The following is a 24,093-nucleotide window of genomic DNA, read 5'->3' on the forward strand; positions in this document are numbered from 1 at the left end:
AATGAAAAGAAAACCCAAGTGAATTTCAGTGCAGATACTTCAATAAAATAACTGCTACCACGTGTAATATCACCCTCCTCTTACAGCCTGAAATGTCAAAATTGAATGCAAAAATAGGAAGACCAAAAGACTATTTTCCCTCTTTGCCAGAATTCTACAATAGTAGAAACCAAGTCCACTTAGTGAACTAATCTCTGGAGGGAAATACTGTGTCTGTTGAAGGTGCTCAGTCTGGTGTCCAGATCAACATTTTTCTGGCCAGAGTTCCATACTGACAAAGATAGCTTCCTGTCATGAGGCAGAAAAAGCTCCAGCATCATAACTGGGTCTGCTTAGAAACACATTTCTAGGACTTACACTCTTTGGGCCTGATCTGTTTGTACTTCTGAGGTAAGGACTCACATTTCAGAAGCTCTACTTATGGTGTGTCTTGCTGCTCAGACAGAAGCTAACAGTATAATCATGGAACCTCCACAAGGTTTTCAAGAGTTACTGTCACTTTGCAAGTTATTATCACCATGAGGATTGTTCCCCTTGCTTCTGCACTACTAGAAAAACTTTGTCTTTGTTATTAAAGTCACGGTGAATACATATCTGCATTTTCCAGTAAGCAGCCACATAAGCTAGAGCTCTGCAAGTCTAAGATGAAAGAAATACCTGTTAGCTGGCAGCCCATAAAGACACTTTATTCATGCAAATCTGAAGAATAAAGGATACAACTGGCTTTCAATATAAAAACTATAGTACAAGGCAGTTTGAATATTTAAACAAAAATCTATACATCATTGTCCAAGTTTTTTTTTAAAGGCCTGAAAATTAAAGCACCACAGGATTAGCTGCATAATTTAGCAAGCACTCTCCACCCCATGATGGTAATCATGTTATGAGAAGCAGAGATGTGACTCTGAGGAGACTACTTCCTCTTAGGAAGGGAAGAGAAGAGAGTACTGAAGAACAGGGAAACCCTGAATATGAATAGGTAAATCAAAAGTGAGACCAAGACACAATGATTTCTTCAAACACTTTTCAAAGAGTGGCTCTTCAGCCATGTCAGGAAGGCACCATTCACTTCCCATCCTTTCCCATTCCTCCAATTCTCCTGCTGTAAGAAGTCGACAAAGAACGTAATGTTTAGGTGGCACTGTTGGTTGAGCCAAACTGGTTTGGGAATCTAGTAATGTTTTCATTAAAAAGTAAAAGAAAACAAAATAAAAAACTACATTCTAAATCTCAAATTACCAACAATTTTAAAATTTACAACCCATTAATAAGCTGCCTTTACTACTGTCCTACCATGTGACCATCTTTGGTTTGTTTTGGGGCTTACTCATGAAAACAGAATTTCTGTCACTAAAAATAGTGGAGAGAAGTGAAAAACCTTGAGAATATTTGAAATATTAGAAATTATGATGAAAGTATAACCTAATTGAGAGACAATTTCATTCCTTGTAGACTTAAAAAAATTAAAGCCACTGGATACCATTGTGTTTGCCCTGTAATCCCATTACTTGAGAGGCCGAGGTTGAAGAATTGGAAGTCCCAGGCCAGAGTTGGCAACTTCTGAGACCCTGTCTTGAAATAAACTTTAAAAAGGGGCTTGGGATGTAGCTCAGTTGTATAGCGCTTGCCTAGCATGTGCAAGGCCCTGGATTCAATCCTTGGTAACACAAGAAATAAAATAAAAAGTCCACAGGGTTGGAGGTTGAGAGGTAATTACATTCTAGGTGTCATTCAGGAACCCACTCTTTTTTGGGGGGAGGAGGTAAGGGGGTTCCAGGGATTGAACTCAGGGGCACTCAATCACTGAGCCACATTCCTATTCTTATTTTGTATTTTATTAGAGGCAGGGTCTCACTGAGTTGCTTAGTGCCTCACTAAATTGCTGAGGCTGGCTCTGAACTTGCGATCCTCCTGCCTCAGCCTCCTGAGCCATTGGGATTAGAGGTGTGCGCCACCGCACCCAGCCACGTTCGGAACCCACTCTCATTTCCAATAATTAGAGAAAATGTGCAGAATGACTGACATTTGGACCTCTCAATACATTTAAAATATGAACTATAGAATGTTTTACAGAGGGCTTTTCTCTTTTTTTCGTGATTACACTACTCTTGAATTCCTTAAACAATGATGGTTTCAGCTTAAATTAAATGAAATAATGTCCTTTAAAATTCTGTGTATTGTTTAAGAATTTATTGAAATTGAGCTATTAAAAAACCTCATCAAATCAAAGACATCAAGGAGTCTGGTTAGTACTCTGCAAAATCCAAAGCTCTGCAACACAAAATGATGATGAATGAAAGCTTTGACAGACTTCAAACAATCAAATAAAAAACAGGCATTTTCTTCACTAAATGTGAAGATTCTTTTATCCCAGTAGAAAGAGAAGAATTTCAAGTTTTGATACAAACAGGATAAAACCCCTATGGACACTCAATCCACCTTTGAGTAATTAACTGAATGATATAAAATTGTTCTTTTTTTTTTTTTTTAAACCTATTTTCCCATTATGTTGACTTTATATACACACTCTGTGTCAAGTATAGGTAGCAGACCAAACCTTTAGCTGTGTTATAAAATGTATGCACCTTCATGTTTTTTTTTTATTGTGGTTTTAAATTTTGTCCTTATTGGGATAAAGTTTGTGCATTTCTATACTACTCTTAAAAATACAGAAGTAACATTTTTAAGAAATAAAATAATAAAATACTCTGAGTACTTTCTACAACTCTCTGACCCAGAACTGTAAGGCCTCTGAAAAACAACATAAATGAACAGTGGCTTTGAGACCTGTTTGCCAAATTTTTTTTGGAAACTTTTTCTTAATCAAAAGCTATATATTAATTGATTTGAAAGAAGCATTTCAAAATAAAAACCTACAAGACCATCATTAGAATGTAAAAAAAAAATTATCTCTGATACACACACATTCCTAATAATTTAGATAGATGTGAATACAATCCCAAATAAAGATTACAAAATAAAGTCACTTTAAAAATAACTTTGGTTACTCCCCATTCCACATATGCCATAAGAGATTTAAACTGTGATTGTGGATTTTGAAAAAATATATATTCTTATCTATAAAAACACTAGCATTCAAACTTGAAACTAAAGATTATCCAAAGTGACACAAAAGTTCTAAATGTTAAGGAAATTTAAAAATAACTTTCCTTTTTGTAAAATAAAAGCAGAATAACACTGATCTGATTGTGCTATTAGGAAATTTGTTCTGAAAACTAATTAATAAATTATTGGTAAAAACTATGTGTTATGTTGTCAACTGAAACAGATTCAATCATTTTGCTGAGCAAAAAAGAAAACTACAGGCTAGTAATTACATGTTACAACCAAGTATGACTCTGACAATAATGGGAATGGTCCCACAGTCCCTCTGATTTTGCTGTGTCCTTAAGGTCTCATTCTGAAACTATCAGGCCCACCTACCTTTGGGACAATTTTACCTGTAGACACAGAAAACAGGTATCTTTTTATCTTGTTTTCTTTAAGTTTGTATCACTAGTCTATAACAGATAACAATGAAATATCTCTAGCAGTAGATGAAGCAAGAGGGTAACTTTGTTTTGAAGAAACATTTATCTGTCTTTCGAGCCAAGCTTCTCAATTAATTCCTGAAGAGGTGCCAACTCACGCCTATCAATCAGATTAAACTCCTAAAAAGAGAAGAAAAACAAAATTTAAAAATGGTCCTAAATTAAAACTCTTTTAATTTCTTATTTTTAGAGAAAGGATTCACAACCCTAGTTTTCTGAAATTCAAAAGAATTATCTAATGAGCTCTGTAAACATTTTAAAGCAATTATTTTTTATTCTTTTTAAAAATACTAGTGTTTCTTGAAAAAACCCTAAAAGCCCCACAAATGTGATATTGTGATATATACTGGTCTTCCTCATGGCTGTTTTCCTGACATACAGCTCCTAACATCCTCGAAGTCTTCAGAGTGGCAAGAGTGTCTGTTCTGGGCACTAATGAGATGACTGGTAGCTGGGAGCCCTTGAAGAGTACCATGATGAGGCTGCTCACCAGAAAGATCAAGGCATGATTACTGTGTTTTGGGACTTTCATCCCACCCAACCATGGAGAGAAAAGAGCTGCTGAAGGATGAGTTAATCACTAACGGATGATGATGTAATTAATTACAGCGAAGTAATGCACTCCCCATGAAAATCCAAAAAGACAAAATTCAGAGAGCTTCTAGATAATAGATGAACACATAGAGGTTTCTGGAGGATGTTATGCCTGGAAAGGGTATGGTATTGAAGCTCCATATCCCTTCTCCCAGGACTCAACACTTTGCATCTCTTCTCTCTGGCTATTCATCTGTATCCCTCAAAATATCCTTCATAATAAAATGGTAAAGGTGTTTCCCTGAGTTCTGTGAACAACTCCTACAAATTAATCAAACTTAAGGAGGGTGTCCTGGGAATCCTGATTTATAGCTGCTCTATCAGAAATGATACCCATTACTTTTTTTTTGGTGGGTGGGAACAACCCACTACTTTTGACTGATGTCTGAAGTTGGGGGCAGGACTTGTGGGACTAAGCTCTGAAGTTGTGGGATCTCACACTATCTCCAGATAGTTAGTGTCAGAATTTAGTTGAGTTAGATTAGAGGACACCTAGCTGGTGTCTGCTGTAAAATGGACTGCCTGCTTAGTGTATATGGGGGAAAACCCATACATTAGATCTGTTGTGAGAGTAAAGTAGGAGCTATCCCCCACCCCATATTCTTTGCTAGAGGACTTATTAAATAACTGATTATAGCGATCATATCATGTGTTTGTGTATAAAAGATATTTATATACATATGTGTTTGTATGTATATATGTGTGTGTGGGTGTGTGTATGTATGTGTGTGTGTGTGTGTGTGTGTGTATATATATATATATAAAACATAATTGAATTTACATAGAAATTACCTGAAAACTACAAACTGAACTTTTGATAGTGGCCACCTCTGGGGTAGAAGACTTTTTACTTTTACACCCAAACATTCACATGTAACAATCTTGGAAGAAAAGAAAGACTATGGTATGTTTTCCTTTGTGTTACACAGAGAACCAGAGTACACAATATCTACTGAAATGCTATTAGGCTTTCCTTCCATAAAATGATATCTAGACAGACATATTTATATTTTACATACAAAATTATACAACTCTAAGTTAGGCTAGAAGGAGCCCAATTCTTTGATCTTTTTTCAAACAATGTGAATTATTTTTATTTTTATAAATTTTTATTAATTTATTTTTTATGTGGTGCTAAGGCTAGAACCCAGTGCCTCACATGTGCAAGGCAAGTGCTCTACTCTACCACTGAGCTACAACCTGAGCCCCTTTTTTGATTTTTAAAAGTAATCATTCTAATTAAGTGCTCTAAAGACAATAGGCCATGTCCCTCAATGATACATCCTAACCACAGACCTGGGGAAGCCAGAGGCAGAAGGCCCAATGGAAGTAATACCTTTTGATGCTGCTGTATAGATTAATAAAGACAATGTGGGGAAAAAAATAAAACAGAAGAGAAAACCTGCTTGTGCTTAGCTGCTCTACATTCTATAAATAAGACACACTGGTCTACTAAGGTTACCAATCCAAACAAGTCCAAGTTGCATGACTCAGAAATCAATATGGTTCACTTACCTGAACAAAGAAAATAAAGTGCTTAAAGGAGGTGTTGAGGTGGGCCTCCTCTTGCAGCTGCATCACAGAATCAAAGTGCTGATGATAAATATGGGCATAAACCCTGAACAGACGCTTTAGAATGGTCTTTGCCACAGACATAAAGTTTTTGGGAAATGGGACACCTATAACCCAAAATACACATATATCAATCTTTTATCTAATTGAATAGCAGCAAGTTTTGACAGTGCTATAAGCACCTGCAACATACATATACACTTACAAGCACACACAAGCTTATTTCTATATATTGAAAAGACAAAGTGAAAAACTCCCAAATCTGAGTATATTCCTCACAGACACCCTTTTCTGATTGCCTCAGAACAGCAGGCACAGGCATCAAATTATACAAGATGTTGCTGAATCAAAATTCAAATAAATAATTTTTTTGGGGGGGTTGGGGTACCAGGGATTGAACTCAGGGGCACTTGACCACTGAGCCCATATCCCCAGCCCTATTTTTTGTATTTTATTTAGAGACAGGGTCTCACTGAGTTGCTTAGTGCCTCAGTATTTGCTGAGAAGCTGGCTTTGAACTCATGATCCTCCTGTCTCAACCTCCCAAGCTACTGGGATTATAGGTGTGCATCACCATGCCCAGCTCAAATAAGCAATTTTACTATTAGAGTTTAATATCAAAGTTTCTTCCTAAGATTAAATCCAACAGTATTTTAATTATAAATAGAGTATTGTTTTGTGATTTATAACTCTTAAGAAAAAGTACATGTATACTTTTTCTCTCTCAACTGGGACTGGAAACTTTCCTACCCAAAGAGAAGTACAGGTACATTTTGAGTCATTAACATCCACATGTAAAAAGTATTTTATATTCAGCCAGGTACGGTGGCACACACCTGTAATCCCAGCAGCTTGTGAGACTGAGACAGGAGAATCGCAATTTCAAAACCAGCCTCAGCAAAAAGGCGGCGCTAAACAACTCAGTGAGATCCTGAGTTCAATCCGATGTACCCCCACCCCCACAAAAGGCATTTTATCTTGTGAATTACTTTGGAAAAGCCAGTTTTCATTTTCCTGTAGCCTAAAAGGTGGGTATGAACCCTGAAAAAAGGAAAGAGAACCTCCCTATTTTTCAAAGAAAATAAACACCAATTTAAAGAGGTGGCTGTGTGTGTGTGTGTGGGGGGGGGTGTCTCTCTCTCTCTCTCTCTCAACAGTGGAGACAGGATTGCAACTGGTTACATTTCTAACAATTCTTTTTTTTTTTTGGTACTGGCATTGAGCCCAGGGGTGCTTAACCACTGAGCCACATTCCCAGTCCTTTTTATATTTAACTGCAGACAGGGTCTTACTAAGTTGCTTAGGGCCTTGCTACATTACTTAGACTGGCTTTGAACTTGTGATCCTCTTGTCCCAGCCTCCCGGGCCACTGGGATTACAGGTGTGCATCACAGTGTCTAGCTCATTCCTACAAATTTTGGTTGACAAATTTGTAAGAAAGAATACAATTGACACTGGCTACAGAGAATAAACACTAAGAAGGCATCTGCTTCCAAAACAACCAAGATGAGTTAGCCTTAAATGCCGGTTCCACAATACTATTCTTAAAATACCTCCTTTTTTCAACCCTTTAGAAAGCAAAGGCTTATTTAAACACTCTTTCCCTGCATTCTTTCTTTTATTCTTACTCCTTAACTGCTCAAAATCAAGTATATTTTGCAGATTTTTGTGGTTATTCTGCTCCCTCCCAAGTCTTGTCAAACTTGACTTTTCAAATATTACACCAGAGCTTATGGAAATGTTTCTGTGGGCAGGATCTTGTATTCAGGTATTAAAAAGGCAGATTTTAAAAATCAAATACCAGGGCTGGGATTGTGGCTCAGTGGTAGAATGCTTGCCTAGCATGTGCGAGGCTCTGGGTTAGATTCTCGGCACCACATAAAATAAATAAAATAAAGGTATTGTGTCCAACTACAACTAAAAAATAAAAAATAAAAATAAAAAAAATCAAATACCCGTTCATTCAAAATGTACAAATGGGAATTTTAATATTAATAACTTGAATATATTACTAAATATTAATAATAAACAGTTCTAATAAGAATAAATAATGAATAAAAGTAAGTCATAACATAAGGGGGGATTCTAGACCATCAGAATGAATTAATTATCAAAGAATGGGAATCTCAGAAAAAAGAATAAAGTAAAAAATGTTTTCTGTCTATAAGAGGGAAACCTTAGTGAGTAAAAAAGTAATTTGTTTTGATCTAAGTACTTTCCAAGTGGAATTTAACATATTTGAGCAAAGGCAGTATACAATAAAGAATCTGTGAGAAAGGAAGTAACAGAATGGAAAAAGTGACCACAGCAAACAGACCAAGTGTAACAACTTGATATAAATTTTTCTCCTGAAAAAGCCTCTACTTAGATTGCAAAAAGGAATTCAACAATATGTTGCTCAGAGATACTCAAATTGAAAATGACAAGGACTAATCTCCTCCTTGAATAATGATGCCAAAATCTTCATCAAAATACTAACAAGTAAGAAAAACTCTTCTAGCAGAAAAAGAAAAGAAGGGGTTGCAGGTATAGCTCAGTGGCAGTGTGTGCTTTAGCATGCAAAAGGTTAGCATAAATAAATAAGAATGGAGAAAGTCGTATAGTCATCAATAGTAGATACAAGAGAAATTTCTGATTAAAAAAAAACTTACAACCATTCCAGATTTTAAAACATTTTTATAATAGAAGTGAATCAATATTTCATTAATATGATTTAAAAAAAAAATCCATACCCCTTTAACAAGAAATTCCTGTTTACTGAGGAAATTCTACAGGTATTTCAATAAGTATAAGGAAACAAAATAAGGATGCTCTGCCATTGTCACTATAATTCAGCATTTTTCTGGAAGTCAGTGCAATTAGATAAGCATAAAACAAGAAGAATACATAGCAGAAAAGAAGAGGCCAAATTAACATCATCTTCATATGAGGTTATATACTTAAAAAACTCGAGAACTGACCAAAAACTAATGGATACAAAGTTTGATGTTATAAAATTTATAGAAAAATCAACAGCTTTCTTACATATCAAATAATAATCAGAAACCAGATATCAATAAAAAGTATAAAATGCCTAGGAATAAATTTAAGAAACTTGAAGGATTAAATAAACTATAGATCTTTATAAGCAGATAAAAGACAAAAGTGAATAAAGAATGTTATCTTGTTTTTCTTGGCTAAGAAGACTCAGTATTGTAAAGAGAACAAGAATCCTTGTATTTATCTGTAAAAATTGGATGTAATCATAAGTAAAATCTAAGACAGTTTTTTACCTTAAGAAAATGATTCTAAGTTCTTTGGAAGAACAAATATCGCAGAATAGCTGGGAATATTCTGAAAAAAAAAAAAAGAGAAGGGAAGGGACACTAGTCCTAGAAGACGCTAAAAGATACATGACAAGGTGAATTAAAACAGTGGAATTTCCATAGCAATAGATAAAGAGATAAAAAGACCCTAAAAAATATGGCAGTTTGTTGTGTACATGAGATAATCAGGAGAGAAAAGACATACTGTATATTCAAAAGTAATATTGGGACAAAGTAGCTAGCTATTGTGTTTGGAAAAAAATGAAGGCAGCATTCACAAGAAAAAAATCCTGACCTAAGACTTACATGGAAAAACAAAAATACTAGATGAAAACATAAGTATTTTTTTTTCTTTTTTTAAAGAATTTGTTAAGGAATATCAATGGCAATTTTTTTTTAAATATTTATTTTTTAGGGCTGGGATTGTGGCTCAGTAGTAGAGCGCTTGCCTAGCATGGGCAGGACCCGGGTTCGATCCTCAGCACCACATAAAAATAAAGGCATTGTGTTGTGCCCATCTACACCTAAAAAAATAATAAATAGTTTTTTAAAAAATATTTATTTTTTAGCTTTAGGTGGACACAATATCCTTATTTTATTTTTATGTGGTGCTGAGGATCGAACCCAGTGCCTCACTCATGCCAGGCGAGTACATACTACTTGAGCCATCCCCAGCCCCAACATAAGTATTTTTTATAACCTGGAAGTAAGGAAAGCTTTTTCATCACTACTGAAATCCAAATCATAAAGGAAATGATTAATAGGTCAAAATAAATATAGGTGATCAATAAACAAAACAATGCTCAATCTCATCAATAGTTTTAAAATGCACATTAAAACAAATTCAAAAAAATTTGGTAAAGATTTTAAAATGGGTAAATAAACAGTGTGATGAAGAAACAGACACAAACATAATGGAGGTACAATGATACAGTGAGAAAAACTTTTTGGAGAAAAAGATAGTAGTCTCTATTAAATTATTTTAAGGTAAAAAAGTGTTAAAAAGATTACATCTATCATTCAGAAAGAAAAATAAGTTTTACAATATTAACTCACCAATCTTAGAAGGAAAAAGAGTTTCATCATCAAGCTGATCCTGAACCCAAGTCATCAGATAGTCAATGTATTTTGGTGCAGAACATTTGATTGGCTTTTTAATATTAGTACCATCTGCCCAATGATATTCATATCTGGAAAGAAAAGTGTTTTACCCATAGTTTTCAAAACCATTAACAAATGTGTAACTTACAATCAAAGCAGGTCCACATTTTATCAATATACTATATGTAACTTTAACAAATTACCTAAAGTTCTATTGAAGATTATTGTAAGTTCCCTATAGAATATTCTAAAATGTGACAACTGTAACTGGAAGAAAAAGGGGAGACAATGTGGCAGCTGATAGATATTTTATAGGACAGCTTTGGGAACTGCATTCCTGTCTAAGGAGAACAGTGCTAAGGACTGAGCAAGGAGGTGGTGGATACACTACATTCTAAGATCCTTGGCCATAAATTATTATCACCAATGGAACCAAGATTATAAAATCCTGTTTCTTGGAGAATGTTAGAGAAATACCTTTTGGACATGTATATTTTCTCCCTTCACCTTTGCTAAGCTAGAACAATTAACAAGATTTATGCAAAACTGTATAAAGTATTTAAGCTACAGAGAAGTTTAAAATTCCTATTTTGTATTTGGTACCAGGGACTGAACTCAGGAACACTTAACCATTGAGTCACTTCTCCAGACCTTTTTATTTTTTGAGACAGGGTCTTGCTAAGTTGCTTAGGGCTTCCCTAAGTTGCTGAACCTGGCTTTAAACTCACAATCCTCCTGCCTCAACCTCCAGAGTTGCTGGGATTACAGATGTGTGCCACCACATTGGCTCTATTTTAACTTCTTTTAAAGTTTAAGGAATAAAACTTATAACATAAAATAACAATATCCCTCCCAAAATACAGCAATAAAAATAGGACGGGAAAACACTAAGGAAATACAACAAAAATATTAATCTCATCACACCCTCACTTACAATGTAAGTAAGAAAGAGTTCTACTCTAAAATATTTCTTGAAAATTATTACAGTCAAAATAGTTTTCAACCTAGCATCTTTTTTATTAAATTGTATTCATTTTGTTAATACTAAATAAGCAAAATTTAAAAACAATCAAATATTAAAAAGTCAATTAAAGGGCTGGGGTTATGGCTCAGTGATAGAGCGCTTGCCTAGCATGCATGAGGCACTGGGTTCAAATCTCAGCACTACATATAAATAAATGAATAAAATAAAGGCCCATATAAAGATCCTAAAAAATATTTTTTAAAAAGTCAACTAAAAACTCTTAAGAAATTTATTTAAAAACTAGCAAGAGGAATGGTAAATGTTAATCTGTTAATCAAATTAAAAAAACAAAACAGAACCTTTGTATTTTTGTGATGCAAGATAAACTTATGTCAAATTTCTATACTTTTATTCAGACTCACTATGATATATATAAATCAAACACTGAGAAATCACATATCAAAATATTTAATATTAACAGTTACACACTGGTAAAGCACCAGTGCAATCCCCAGCATCACAAAAACAAAGCAACCATAGCTATAGTAGGTGAGTACTCAAGAACTAATAAAACTGAATTACCTTTACATAAGCAAACAAGGATAAACAAAAAGTCTTTATTATTTAACTTATATATCAATTTGTGAGAAAGCAAGATAATCCAAACACCTATATAATAGGCTGTATATGCACCTGGGACCTGCAGACATGACTGGACAGCTTGCTTCAGTGCAGAATTCTGTAATAGTTCCATACAACATGTTAATCTGATTGAAGAAATCCACAGCTGCGGAGAGAATGGCATAACTGTGTTAAATATCTGTATAAACACAATAAAAATGTCAGACCTATCAGTTGAGGGCCAAGTGGATGATTTTTTTTTTTTTTTTTTTTGAGATGGGGGTCTCTGTATTGCTCAGAATGGTGCCAAACTCCCTGGCTCAAATGATCCTCCTGCCTCAGCCTCCTGAATAACTAGGACTATTAAGTACCTGCCACCATATCTGACTCTAAGTTAACTTTTAATATACTAAACTTCTAACCAGCATTTAGAAAAGCAAAATACTAGAGATAAAACTTTAACTTAATATTACACATCATTAGAATAGATAATTTGGTTATATTCAAGGGAATGAAAAATCCATAGCTTATTAATCAGACCAAGACAGTATGATTTGTTAGGAAAGAGGAAAAAAAAAAAAAAGGTGCTATGAAATATTCTGTGAGTAGATATATTAGCTATATCAACAAACATTTAAAATATCTAATTCAGCATAAATATTTGAAGCCTCCAGCATATTGAGAACATAAAAATCCCTTGCCCTGGGGTCTCCATCTAACAGAAGGGACAAAATTAAAAGAAATGAACAATACAAAAATACAAAAAGGTAAGACCCGAAAGTCAAGAGTAAGTCCAAGTATTACTGGGAAAAAACAAGTCTATCTAAAAGGAACTAATTAAAAAATAAATAAATAAAAAGAAAACTTTTATCTACAGAGAAACTTGCACAGGTATTTTTTACAGCAGAATTATTCATAACTGCCTAAACGTGGAAGTAACTGGTATATTCTTCAGTAGGTGACTGATAAATCTAGAAAATGGAAGATTCAGGGCTAAAAATATTAGGGCTAAAAACCAAAAGACATGAAGAAACTTAAATAAATATTATTAAGTACAAGAAGCCATTCTGAAGAGGCTTCACACTGTAGAATTCTAACTATATGACATTCTGGAAAAGGTTAAACTGTGAAGACAGTAAAAATGATAAGGTGACAGAAAAAAAAAAAAAAAAAAGATCAGTGACTGCCAGAAGATTTGTGGAAGGAGAGATTAATAGGCAAAGCATAGAAAATTTTTAAGGCAGTGAAACTACTTTGTGATGATACTATAATGTTATATATCATTATAAATTTATCCAAACCTGTAAAACTCTACTATAAACTAGGAAGTTGGAGCCAGGCATGGTGGTACTCGCCTGTAATCCCAGCAGCTCTAGAAGGTGAGACAGGAGAGGAGAATCCCAAGTTCAAAGTCAGCCTCAGCAATGGCAAGGCTCTAAGCAACTCAGTGAGACCCTGACTCTATAAATAAAATACAAAATAGGGCTGGGGATGTGGCTCAGTGGTCAAGTACCCATAATCCCCAGTACCAGTACCCATAATCCCCAGTACCACCACCACCATCGACAAAATAAACTAGGAAGTTGGATGATTAAAAAAAGGACTAGATTCTATGGATATACATACTACTACCTATCAAGTAGTCTACCATACAAACAAATAATAACAAAATCAAATCTGGATTTGATCAAGATTCCAAATCTGCAATAACATGGTAACTATTAGCTATTCATGGCTACTTATATTAAAATTTATTCAAATTAAATTAAAATTTCAGTTCCTTAGTCACACTAGCTACATTTCAAGATATAGAACATTCTCATCTTTACAAAAAGTTCTATTGGACAGAGCCGCTTCAGATCTAACAATGAATATGGGAGATAAAAGGAGGGACAGCACAATAGACACTTCGGGGATCCAATTAGCAGAATTAATACTTTGGAACATAAACAATGTGGTTTCTTCAACAATGAAGAAAGCAGGGGAAAAGGACTGCAATGAGGAGAAACCTGGATTAAGAGATTCAAGAAACACAGAGGTTTTTCCTGGATCCTAATTAAAACCAAGCTTAAATTAAAAAAAAAAAAAAAATTGCTGGGTGAGGTGGCACACACCTGTAATCCCAGCAGCTCGGAAGGCTACGCAGGATGATCACAAGTTCAAAGCCAGCCTCAGCAACTTGGCAAGATCCTGTCTCTAAATAAAATATTAAAAGGGCTGGGGATGTGGCTCAGTGGTTAAGTGCCCTGGGTTCAATCCCCAATACCAAAAAAAAAAAAAAAAAAAAAAATTATATATAGGATAGTCAGTGAAATGTGAACAGACAATTAAAACATTAAAGAATGACAGTACTATCATTATTTTTAAAAGGAGTTCTTGTCTTTAGAGATACATCTGAAGTATTTATAGATGAAATAATATGTTTGGGATTTTTTTCAAAATACAGGGGATACAGAAGCACAAATTGGCCACAAATTGATACATGCTGAAGCTGGATAATGTATACCTGGGAATTCACTAGTTTCCTTACTTTTCTATGTTTGAAATTTTCTATTAAAAAGTTCTCAGAACTATCTCATCTCAGTAACAAGAGGCACTCTAACCTCAACACATCAGTCCATGCCATGACATCATTCTCTTGAACTCAGAATGACCCTTTGGCACATGGATCCGTTGATTTTCTCTCTCAATTTCCTTTGACTATTCCTAAGTCATAAATCAATTGATTGCCCATAGAAACTGCAATCAATTTTTCTGTATGTATAGGCAAATGAGTACTACTAGGAGTGCAGGCAAAACGGCCCAGATGGATTCCTTAGAAACTCATGGTCCATGATAGAATTCATGCATGTATTAATCTTTTACTTGACCTTACTCAGCTCTTCATGGTATTCTCCTTAGGAATTACCTCAAAGCATTTCATTTTTTTTTTTTAAACTCACGTTTCTCTACTCAATCACACAAGCCACAATTACGTATTCTGAAGAACACAGCTTTGGATGTATTCGTGCTTATGTTTCCTTACAGATACTATATTATAAAAGGTATGCCTATAAAAGAAAACTCATTAACAAGATTTTAGCAAGATCTTTCCAAAAACCAATGAAATTAAGTATTGTTAAAAACTTACTGTTAACAGCAATCCACTCATTGAGGTCTTCTCCCTCTGGCAACATAACAGCCTGTCTCAGATTCCCACTTCCTAGAGTTGCTTCTGCATGTTTTAAGAGTTCATACTGGTGAGAGCCTTCAGGAATATTCTTCTTTGGCTTGAATGTTTTAGAAGAACGGCTACTGCTGTTGGATCAAAAGTAAAAATGTATGAATTTTTAGTACTAAAAGCAGAACGGCACAATTTTAGGCATATAAATCACTGTGTAAAATGAGAAAAAAAAATTCCTAAGGCAAGTATGATGGCAACGCTATAACCCTAGCCACTCAGGAGGCTAAGGTAAGAGTATCGCAAGATTCAGGTCAGCCTCAGCAACTTAGCAAGGCCCTAAGCAACTCAGTGAGACCCTGTCTCTAAATGAAATATAAAGAAGGACTAGACATGTGGCTCAGTGGTTAAGCACCCTGAGTTCAATTCCTAGTACCAAAAAAGAAAAAATTCCTTGGAAAAGGACAGGATGGAAGGGATTTGATGACCACAATAAAAAGAATGTTTTAGGGATGGGATGTAGCTTAATGGTAGACTGCCTGCCTAACATGCACAAGGGCCTGATTTTAATCACTAGCACCTCCTCAAAAAAAAAAAAAAAAAGGTTTATATTTTTCACTCATGAAAACAGAATTAATAGCACAATTTTACAAATAAGGCAATTTTGCTGGAATGAAAACCTACTATAAAGGATACTTTAACCAAAGAAAATACTTGGATTCTAGTCCTTGATCTGCCACTAGCTCTGTGACTACCTGAGAATCCTAACCTTTTGACCTAATTTCCACCTGCAGAAAATAGTGAAGAGAGGGAGTTAGCTCTGAAGTTCTCCGTTTCAGAATCCAGTTTTCTACACTGAAATATTTGAGATGCTATCAAAGGAAACCGCAGAAAAAGAAACAAACAATCTGAAGTTGTAGCAGGGAAAATAAATGAGACAGATGTAACTTGTTATGGGGAAAGTTTTTACTCCTATTTTACACCATCCACAAGGTCCTCCTAAAATGAAACAAACCCTAGAAATCTTAAAGAAAAAAATTGAACAATTTTAAATCAGAACAATTAAAACTTCCATAAAAGAGCAAAAAGACAGGCAACAACAACAAAAAAGTACTTGCAACATATTTACACAAGATTAACTGAATAAAGGACTTCTAGAATTTGTTAAGGAACCCTTTAGAAAAATGGGCTAAGGAGACAAAAGAGGCAATTTACAAGTACAATGATCAATAAACATGTGAAGAAAAATTGTTCAATTTAAATAAGATACATTTTTTCCTAGTCTGAGTGTCAAAAGTTAAAATGATTATATTAATAAGTATGGAGAAATGAGTATCTTAACATGCTATCACTGGAAGTGCAAAGTGAATAACATTTTAGTAGGGTTATATGGCAGTACCTTCTAACACTTTTTGAAAAGCTCCCCAATCAATCCATTCCACTTTTAGGTAACTCTGCTAGATGTGGATAAGGATTTGTAGATAAGGATTTCCAAGATGATGATGATGATGATAATGATTTTGGTACTGGGAATTGAACCCAGGGACACTTAACCTCTGAACCACATCCCCAGCCCTTTTTATATTTTATTGTGAGATAGGGTCTTGCTAGTGGCTTAGGGCCTTGCTATATTGTTGCAGCTGGCTTTGAACTCACAATCCTCCTGCCTCAGCCTCCCAAGCCCCTGGGATTACAGGTGTGCACCACTGTGCCCAGCTCCAAGATTATTTTTAATAGTGAAAAACATGGAGGGGATTTAGGGGTCCACACCTGGTTCAATCCCTAGTGTCCAAAAAAAAAAAAAGTGAAAAACCTGAAACGATCCTAAAGTTTACCAGTAAATGAATAAACTAACTATAGTACATCCACATCATGGAATACTGTACTGTAGTAAAGAAGAAGACAGAATACATATGTCATACATATGTTCACATGAAAGATTCAAAACATGGCTAATACATTACAGAACCAAATGTACAGCAGAAGCCCAATCTGTTAATGCATAGAGTATCAAAGCAATACATGTTAAAACTGGTAATTATTTCTAGGAAGGGAAAGGAAATAAACAGTGGACTTTCACTTTACCTGAAGATTTTGAATTTTAAACAAGAGTGTAAGAAGTAAAAAAGCCAGGCATGGGGGCACATAAACCCAGGTTAGCCTGGCAACTTAGTGAGACCTTGTCTCAAAATAAAATAAAAAGGGCTGGGGATGTAGCTCAGTGGTAGAGCATTTGTCTAGCATATGCAAAATCCTATGTTCAATACCTCATACCACCACCACCAAAAAGAAAAAGAAGAAAAAAAGAATTGTGAAAACAGTAAAAATCAAATATAGATAAAGATTTTATTAATATGATAAAGAACTACATTTAAGAGGGAGTATTAAATTAGAAGGACCAGCCCTTTACACACAGAAATAAGCTGTTAATCACTAAATCTAGAAAACTAACATGAAATAATTTCTCAAGATTCAATATAATCTTCGTGTAACTCAAGACTGTTGCACTTCAAATTACACCACCAAGACAGTGAAAATGATCCACAGGATAGAAGAAAATACTTGCAAATCACAGATGTGGTAAGAAGTTTTTATCCAAAATTTATAAAGAACTCTTACACCTTAAAAACGACAATCGGATAAAGGGTATGAATAGACTTTACATAAAAAAGATGCTCAATATTATTAGTCATTAGAGGAATGCAAATAAAATCAGGAGATCCCACTTTATACTCAGATGGCTATAATCAAAATGACAACTAACAAGTGCTAGAGAGGGTGTGGGGAAATTGAAACCTTCTCACAGTGCTGATGGGAATGTAAAATGCTGTATATTTGGCAGTTCCTCAAGAAAGTAAACCCAGAAGTAACATATAAACCAGCAATTCCACTCCTAGGTATATACCCAAGACGGGGTAGCCACACAAAAACATGTTCATAGCAGCATTCATGAATAGCCAAAATGTGTAAACAACTCAAGTGTCCATCAACAAGCAAAATACTAGAAAGAATCTAAAATTTCTCACATTAAAGAAGGGGTAAACTCTGGTTATGAAACACTGTATTTCAATAAAATTTAAAATGCCAAACAAGTGGATCATGTTCATCACTAAAATGATTATTTAAGCATACAGCTGAGCAATACTGTATGAGAGAGAACCACCTAAGAATAAGATGCTATAGAGCAAGGCTTCTCAAATCTCAATGTGCATAAAAATCTGAGAACTTAAAAATTGTCCATTTAAGCCTCGTTTGGGCCCAAGCTTTCTTTCTAAAATGAGATTCTACTGAGGCCAAGAGTAGTTAAAAAGTCATAAAATCAGTAAGTGGGCAGAATCGAAAGTGGACAGGAGAGTCTGGCTGCAAGGCCCACATCTTACTTCCAGCTCTCTCCAACTATGATATTACACATTTTCCTGGGGCAGCATTTTTCCATGGGGGTAATTTAATACTGACAATGACGAAACCAGACATACGATAGAGTAAAAAGCTAAGTCAGCAAGAATCGTCACTAGAGTTCGAGACTGCAGAGAAACTGGGAACCCCGGGCAAGGCCAGGCCTCCAGAACGCCTCCCCGCCCTCGGGGGTGCTCGAGCGGAAAAGTTTGAAGGCTCTGTCGGCCTCGGGGCCTTTCAGCGCCCCAACCTCAAGCTCAGCTTCCTTTGCCTCGACCTTCATCTCCGTCAGGCCCTCCCTACTGTCGGCCACCCCCGTGGACTCGAGGAGGGGCAGAGTGGACGCCAGCCACCCGACCCTGATCCTGGGCCGGGTCACCATCTCGGGACCCTGTTGGCCGTCCCCGACCTCCGCCCTCAGCCTGGCGCCCTCCGCCGGGCCCTACTTACAAGAGGAAGCTCATCTTCGGTCCTAGGAGAGCAGGGGAGGGGCCGCTGGCCCCCGCCCCGTCAGGATTCGGAACTGGCGCGGGAACCGAGAGGAAGAGAACGGTCCTCTGATCGCGGACAGCGGAAGGAGGGCAGCAGGGTCTCCGAGCTCGGGTTTTAGAGGCTGCAGGCCTGAGTGAACCGCTGCGTCTGGCTCCCCCGCCTCCCCCACCTCACAGATCCGAAATGCGGAACCAGCAAAATCTCGCGAGCCAAGCCTTCGCCCCGCCCCTCAGAAAGGGACTTGACATCCCTTTCATCCCGCCCCGCTCTTACAGATAAGCCAATCAGCGTTCTGGATGTCGGGACTTCCCTCTCCTGGAGGCGTGGCGAGGGAACGCGGTGGTACGGAAGAGGGGCTGGCCTTGCACTTGCTGGAGCTTGGTGTTGCTGTGTTTCATCCTTATTACCCAGGTAGCCGAGGCGCTATTATGAGCAATATACACCCCTGCAGTTGTTTAAAAAATTTAAACTAATTTTTAATAGAGATATATTTACATAGAATAAAATTCTCCCCTTCAAAATGTACATCTCATTGCGTTTTTTTTTTTATTTTGGGTTTATGTATTAAGATTTGTGCAACCATCATCACTTTAGTTCTAAGAGCGTTTTCATCCCATACCACTCCCTGTCGCTCCCAACTCCTGGCAACCAATAGACTACTTTTTAAAAAACTCTATTTTATTTATTTATTTGTTTATTTTTAGTTGTAGTTGGACACACTACCCTTGTTTTATTTATTTACTTTTTATGTGGTGCTTAGTATCAAACCCAGCTCCTCGCGCATGCTAGGCGAGTGCTCTACCGCTGAGCTACAACCCCAGCCCCTCTACTTTCTATTTCTATGAATTTTCTTATTCTGGACATTTCATATAAATAGAATCATTCAGTAAGTAATCTTTTGTGACTGGCTTCAGCATAATATTTTAAGATTCACGCCTCTAGCATATTTGAGGACTTCATTTCTTTTACAAAATGAATAAAATTCCATTGTGGAACACACCAAATTTTGTTTATCCATTCATCTATTGATGGACAAATTTGGGTTGTTTTTTATTTTTCGGTCACTATGAACATCCATGTACAGGTTTTTAATGTGGGTGAAGGATTCAATAACACCAAGTGACCACTAACACACACCATAGTGGAATGAAGAACACAAGGAAAAGGGAAATTGTGGGAGACTAGAGAAATACCTCAGCAAATGGTTGTGCAGGAGGTCTGGTGTAAATAAGATTGTCCCCTGTACCTGTTACCATGATTTTCATGTTGATTTTATTTCATTCAAATATCACCTGTTGTGTTGAATTAATTTTTTTATTGTGTTGAATTTTGTAGTTTATAATTTAAAACATGATTTGATATACCTGAAGAGAAGCTATATACCTAAGGATGCAGACTCATACTTTTTTTCATAACTTATATTCCCTAAGTAATACAATTATCATAAAAACATCATGAAAATAAAGGATTCAAGAATGTTTTTGAATTAAAAATTGGATTGTTTTTTAAGCCAAAAAATTATTAAATCAATGAAAGATCAGCAATTTATTAGATAAAGCTTTTAATATTGTTAGATTTATGGAGGAAAAGAGATAATCTTCAGGATTAGGTGAAAATCCCAGGTCAATATTTGACTGATATCAGTATAGTCCCCTTAGGAATAAAAAAATAAGATTTCCTGGTGAGAGAAGCAAATGGAGAAAGAGAAATTGCTGATTGCTAATTGCTTCAGGGCAATTTGTTTTCCACTAGACAGGGGCTATCCAAAGACTGGAGAAGTTTGGTTTTTTTAAAATTCCCTCCTTATCTCAGCTGAACAGAGAGATCACTGCACACCATCTGCTTATAGCAGATGCTGAAAACAAAAGCTAAATGGCAAATTATAAAGACACCAGTCCCTCCTCTCTTGAACCTCTCACCCACCCCCTATTCATCCCCTTTCCAGCTTCCTTGGACAGGATTTGCAACCTTGCATTTTCATTCTGTGTAAGTGTGCTGTCTCATCATTTGCAAACCTCCAGCTTTACACTATCAACTAAATCCACTTTGGTCACAGAGGGTTCCTGCTTCTCCTAGCCAGTTGGTGCTTTCAGAGTTCATGTTTTAGCCTCAGTCACAGGTAAGTATAAAAGGACAGTAAAACTGCTAAGATGTCCCTGACCATTATGTTGGGACTCAGGTTGTAGACTATGAAAGAGAAATCCAATTTATCAGACACTAAAAACTCACTCGAGCAAAAAAGCCACATGAAGGTTTCCACTCTGAAAATGGTTAAGCCTGAAGTCAGACTGTGGTGTTAGCCATATTCATTGCTAAACAAAATATTTGGCCTCTGTCTTCAGTTGGAGAATATAGATATTAATCAAATGATTATACCAGTAGATGATATGTAGTTACAGTTGTAGAAACTGAAGAGCATTGAATGCATTAAGAGCATTAAAATAATGTGACAGGAAGGACCAAAGAGAGACTGGGGAGTTTGAATGCCATTTAAACTAAGTCTCCAGAGTATGAGTTAGCTGATCGAAAGAAGAAGTGGGGTTCTGTTCAGAATCAACAGAGTATGCAAAGGCTTTGAAGCAGTCAGGAGTTTGCTGTGATCAAGGAACTGAAAGAAGCCAGTGCGGTGAGAATGTGACTGTCAAGGGGGAACGTGAAGTGAAATGAAATCAGTCACCAAGAATCTTAACCTGTTTGAAGCCAGGTGGTCACCCTTGAAAGGTGTTCAGAAGGACAATGCTGTATACTCTTTTAAAAGCCAAAACAGATAAGAGGTTATCTTATTTGTCTGAGTGGAGATGTAGTTGACCAGGAATAGGTCAGTGGGGAGAGCTGTAGATGAAATTGAGAGATATTTTGGAGAGAAATTATACAAGTCCCAGTGAAGAACTAGATGTGGCGGTCTAGAGGTCAAACTTTTAGGTCAGATAGTCTGGGGGTGCAGCCTTGAGGGGATGAGTAACAGTGCTTCTAGGAACCAGGGAGGAATGTGACCACTTTATAAAAGGACATGATGTGCTCTGTTGGGTCTGAGGGAAGAAAGCAGGCAGGAAGACTGATTGGGATTGGGTATAGAAGAGCCTGAGCACCTCATCCCACAGAACTTGATCTAAAAATTGTCGTATAAAGTCTTTTTTTATTTCACAAATCGTATTTCAATATAATACTGTGGGAACATAGAAACACATCCTTTTTGTTAAACATGATAAACACCTACAATGATGTTCACATATAATTTCACTCTTGAGAGTTCACACTTTTGGCAAAGAGAATTCTCAAAATTTTAAGAGGGCTGGGCTTTTTGAAACTGGGCATGCCTATTTCCTTTCCTTCTTTACAGTTATAAGCCCAGGTAGCCAACCATAAGGTACTTCCATATGGAGTTTTCTGGGGACAGTTTCTGGGAATCATTGTACCTAGTCATATAACCTGTAGGGCATGCTCCAGACTATACGACCTCCCACATCCATTGTCTTGTCTTCTCAGCACCATATTCTTTTTCTTAGTCTTTTTTCTTGTTCACTGTATGTCTGCCTATGCTAAGCCCCAGGAGGTCAGAAACATCACTTTTTTTAAAGTTTGAAATAATTTCAGACATAGAAAGGTGTCAGGAAAAGTTCAAAGGCATATTGGCATACTCTTCCTTCAGATTCCCCAACTGTTACTATCTTACATTTGCCATTTGTTTGATCAGTTTCTCTTTATGTATACACATTGCTATGGACTGAATTGTGTCCCCACTAAAATTCAGTGTTGAAACTTTATCGTGTGTGAGTGTGTGTGTGTGTGGGGGGGGGGTGCTGGCCATTGAACCCAGGTCCTTGTACATACAAGGCAAGCATTCTATGAACTGAGCTATATCCCCAGCCCCAAAACCTTATCCTTAGAGTGTGACTATATGTGGAGATATAGCCTTAAACAAGAATTATATTAAAATGAAGGCATTAGGTTGGGCTCTAATACAATCTGACTATAAGTGTCCTTATAAGAAGAGGATATTTAAAATATATATGTGTATATATATATATATATATATATATATATATATATACACACACACACACACACACACACACATATATATATTTTATACACACATGCACACACACACATATATGCATATTTATTTATTTAATTATTTTGGGGTACTGGGAATTGAACTCAGAGGTGCTTTACCTCTGAGCCACATATCTAGCTCTTTTTATTTTTTATTCCGAGACAAGTTCTCACTAAGTTGCCTAGGAGGCTGGCCTTGAACTTGCAGTCCTCCTGCTTCAGCCTCCTGAGCACCCGGGATTACAGGTGTGTACCACTGCAACTGGTATATATATATTTAAATATACACACACAAAAGTATGGAGAGGGAGAGGGAGAAAGATAGAAAAAGGAGCACCCAGCAAACATACTTATATACATACCCTTATTTTAATTACATATCCTTATTTTTTCTGGACCATTTGAAAGTAAGTTGTCCTTTTATCTCTAAAGGCAAGTAGTGTGCATTCTCCTACATGTCACAATATGATTAGCTAAATCAGGAAATTAGCATTGTTACAATGCTAGTAACTAATTATAGACTTTATTCACATTTTGACAATTGTCCTATAATGCCATTTATAGCAAAAGAGAAAAAAGAAGAGAAACAAAAATATTAGAGGGTCCAGAACCCATTCCATACTCACATATCGCATTTAGTTGTCATAACTAAACTCTTTTAATCTAGAACATTTCCTCATTCTTTGTTTTTCATTGTCTTGGCATTTTTGAAGAGTACAAATGTTTTATCTTGTAGAGTGTCTCAATTTGGGCTTGTCTGATATTTCCTCATGATTAGATTAAAACCTTATAGCATATTACCAATTTCAGGAATATGTATTTTTCCCCCCACATTTAGGAATATGTTTTATTTTTGTTTTTGTTTTGGTACCAAAGATTGAACCCAGGGGTGCTTAACCACTGAGCTACATCCTAACCCTTTTTATTTTTTATATTTGACACAGGGTCTTGCTAAGTTGCTTAGGACCTCCCTAAGTTGCTGAGGCTGGCTTTGAACTTGATATCCTCCTGCCTCAGCCTCTGGAACTGCTATGCTTACAGGTGTACACCACCTTGCCTGGCTAGGACTATGTTTTTGTTCTTGAACAGTTTTTACATTGCAGGTCTGTGATCTTTCTTCTCAATGTAAAAATGAGAAATCTGTAACACTTTATAGGAGACTTATAGTTTTCCTAAATCACTGCATTTAATTTTCAGACTTGTTTAAAGCTATGAAGTGATGTGTCCTCAGTGCATCTATTGAGAAACTCATAATATGTTTGTTTCATGTGGCGATGTTAA

The 24,093-nt window shown here is 36.2% G+C and overlaps 1 protein-coding gene across 2 annotated transcripts; it reads right to left on the reverse strand.

Annotated features, from left to right (window-relative positions):
* Positions 1–660: 660 nt before the first annotated feature.
* Positions 661–18,957, reverse strand: Mob1a (MOB kinase activator 1A). 2 transcript variants are annotated; one of them, XM_027943778.3, is made up of 6 exons: positions 18,715–18,956; positions 14,839–15,005; positions 11,781–11,874; positions 10,079–10,212; positions 5,661–5,824; positions 661–3,671 (listed from the first exon to the last, which is right to left on the reverse strand). In XM_027943778.3, exons 1-6 carry the CDS (start codon positions 18,726–18,728, stop codon positions 3,594–3,596), a joined length of 651 nt encoding a protein of 216 aa, XP_027799579.1. In that variant the 5' UTR covers positions 18,729–18,956; the 3' UTR covers positions 661–3,593. The 2 variants fall into 2 exon arrangements, with proteins under 2 accessions (XP_027799579.1, XP_027799580.1); XM_027943779.3 differs by lacking the exon at positions 5,661–5,824 and having other exon boundaries at positions 18,715–18,957.
* Between the last annotated feature and the right edge of the window lie 5,136 nt (positions 18,958–24,093).

The sequence above is a fragment of the Marmota flaviventris genome, chromosome 14 (genome assembly GCF_047511675.1).
Source record: "Marmota flaviventris isolate mMarFla1 chromosome 14, mMarFla1.hap1, whole genome shotgun sequence".
Lineage (NCBI taxonomy): Eukaryota > Metazoa > Chordata > Mammalia > Rodentia > Sciuridae > Marmota > Marmota flaviventris.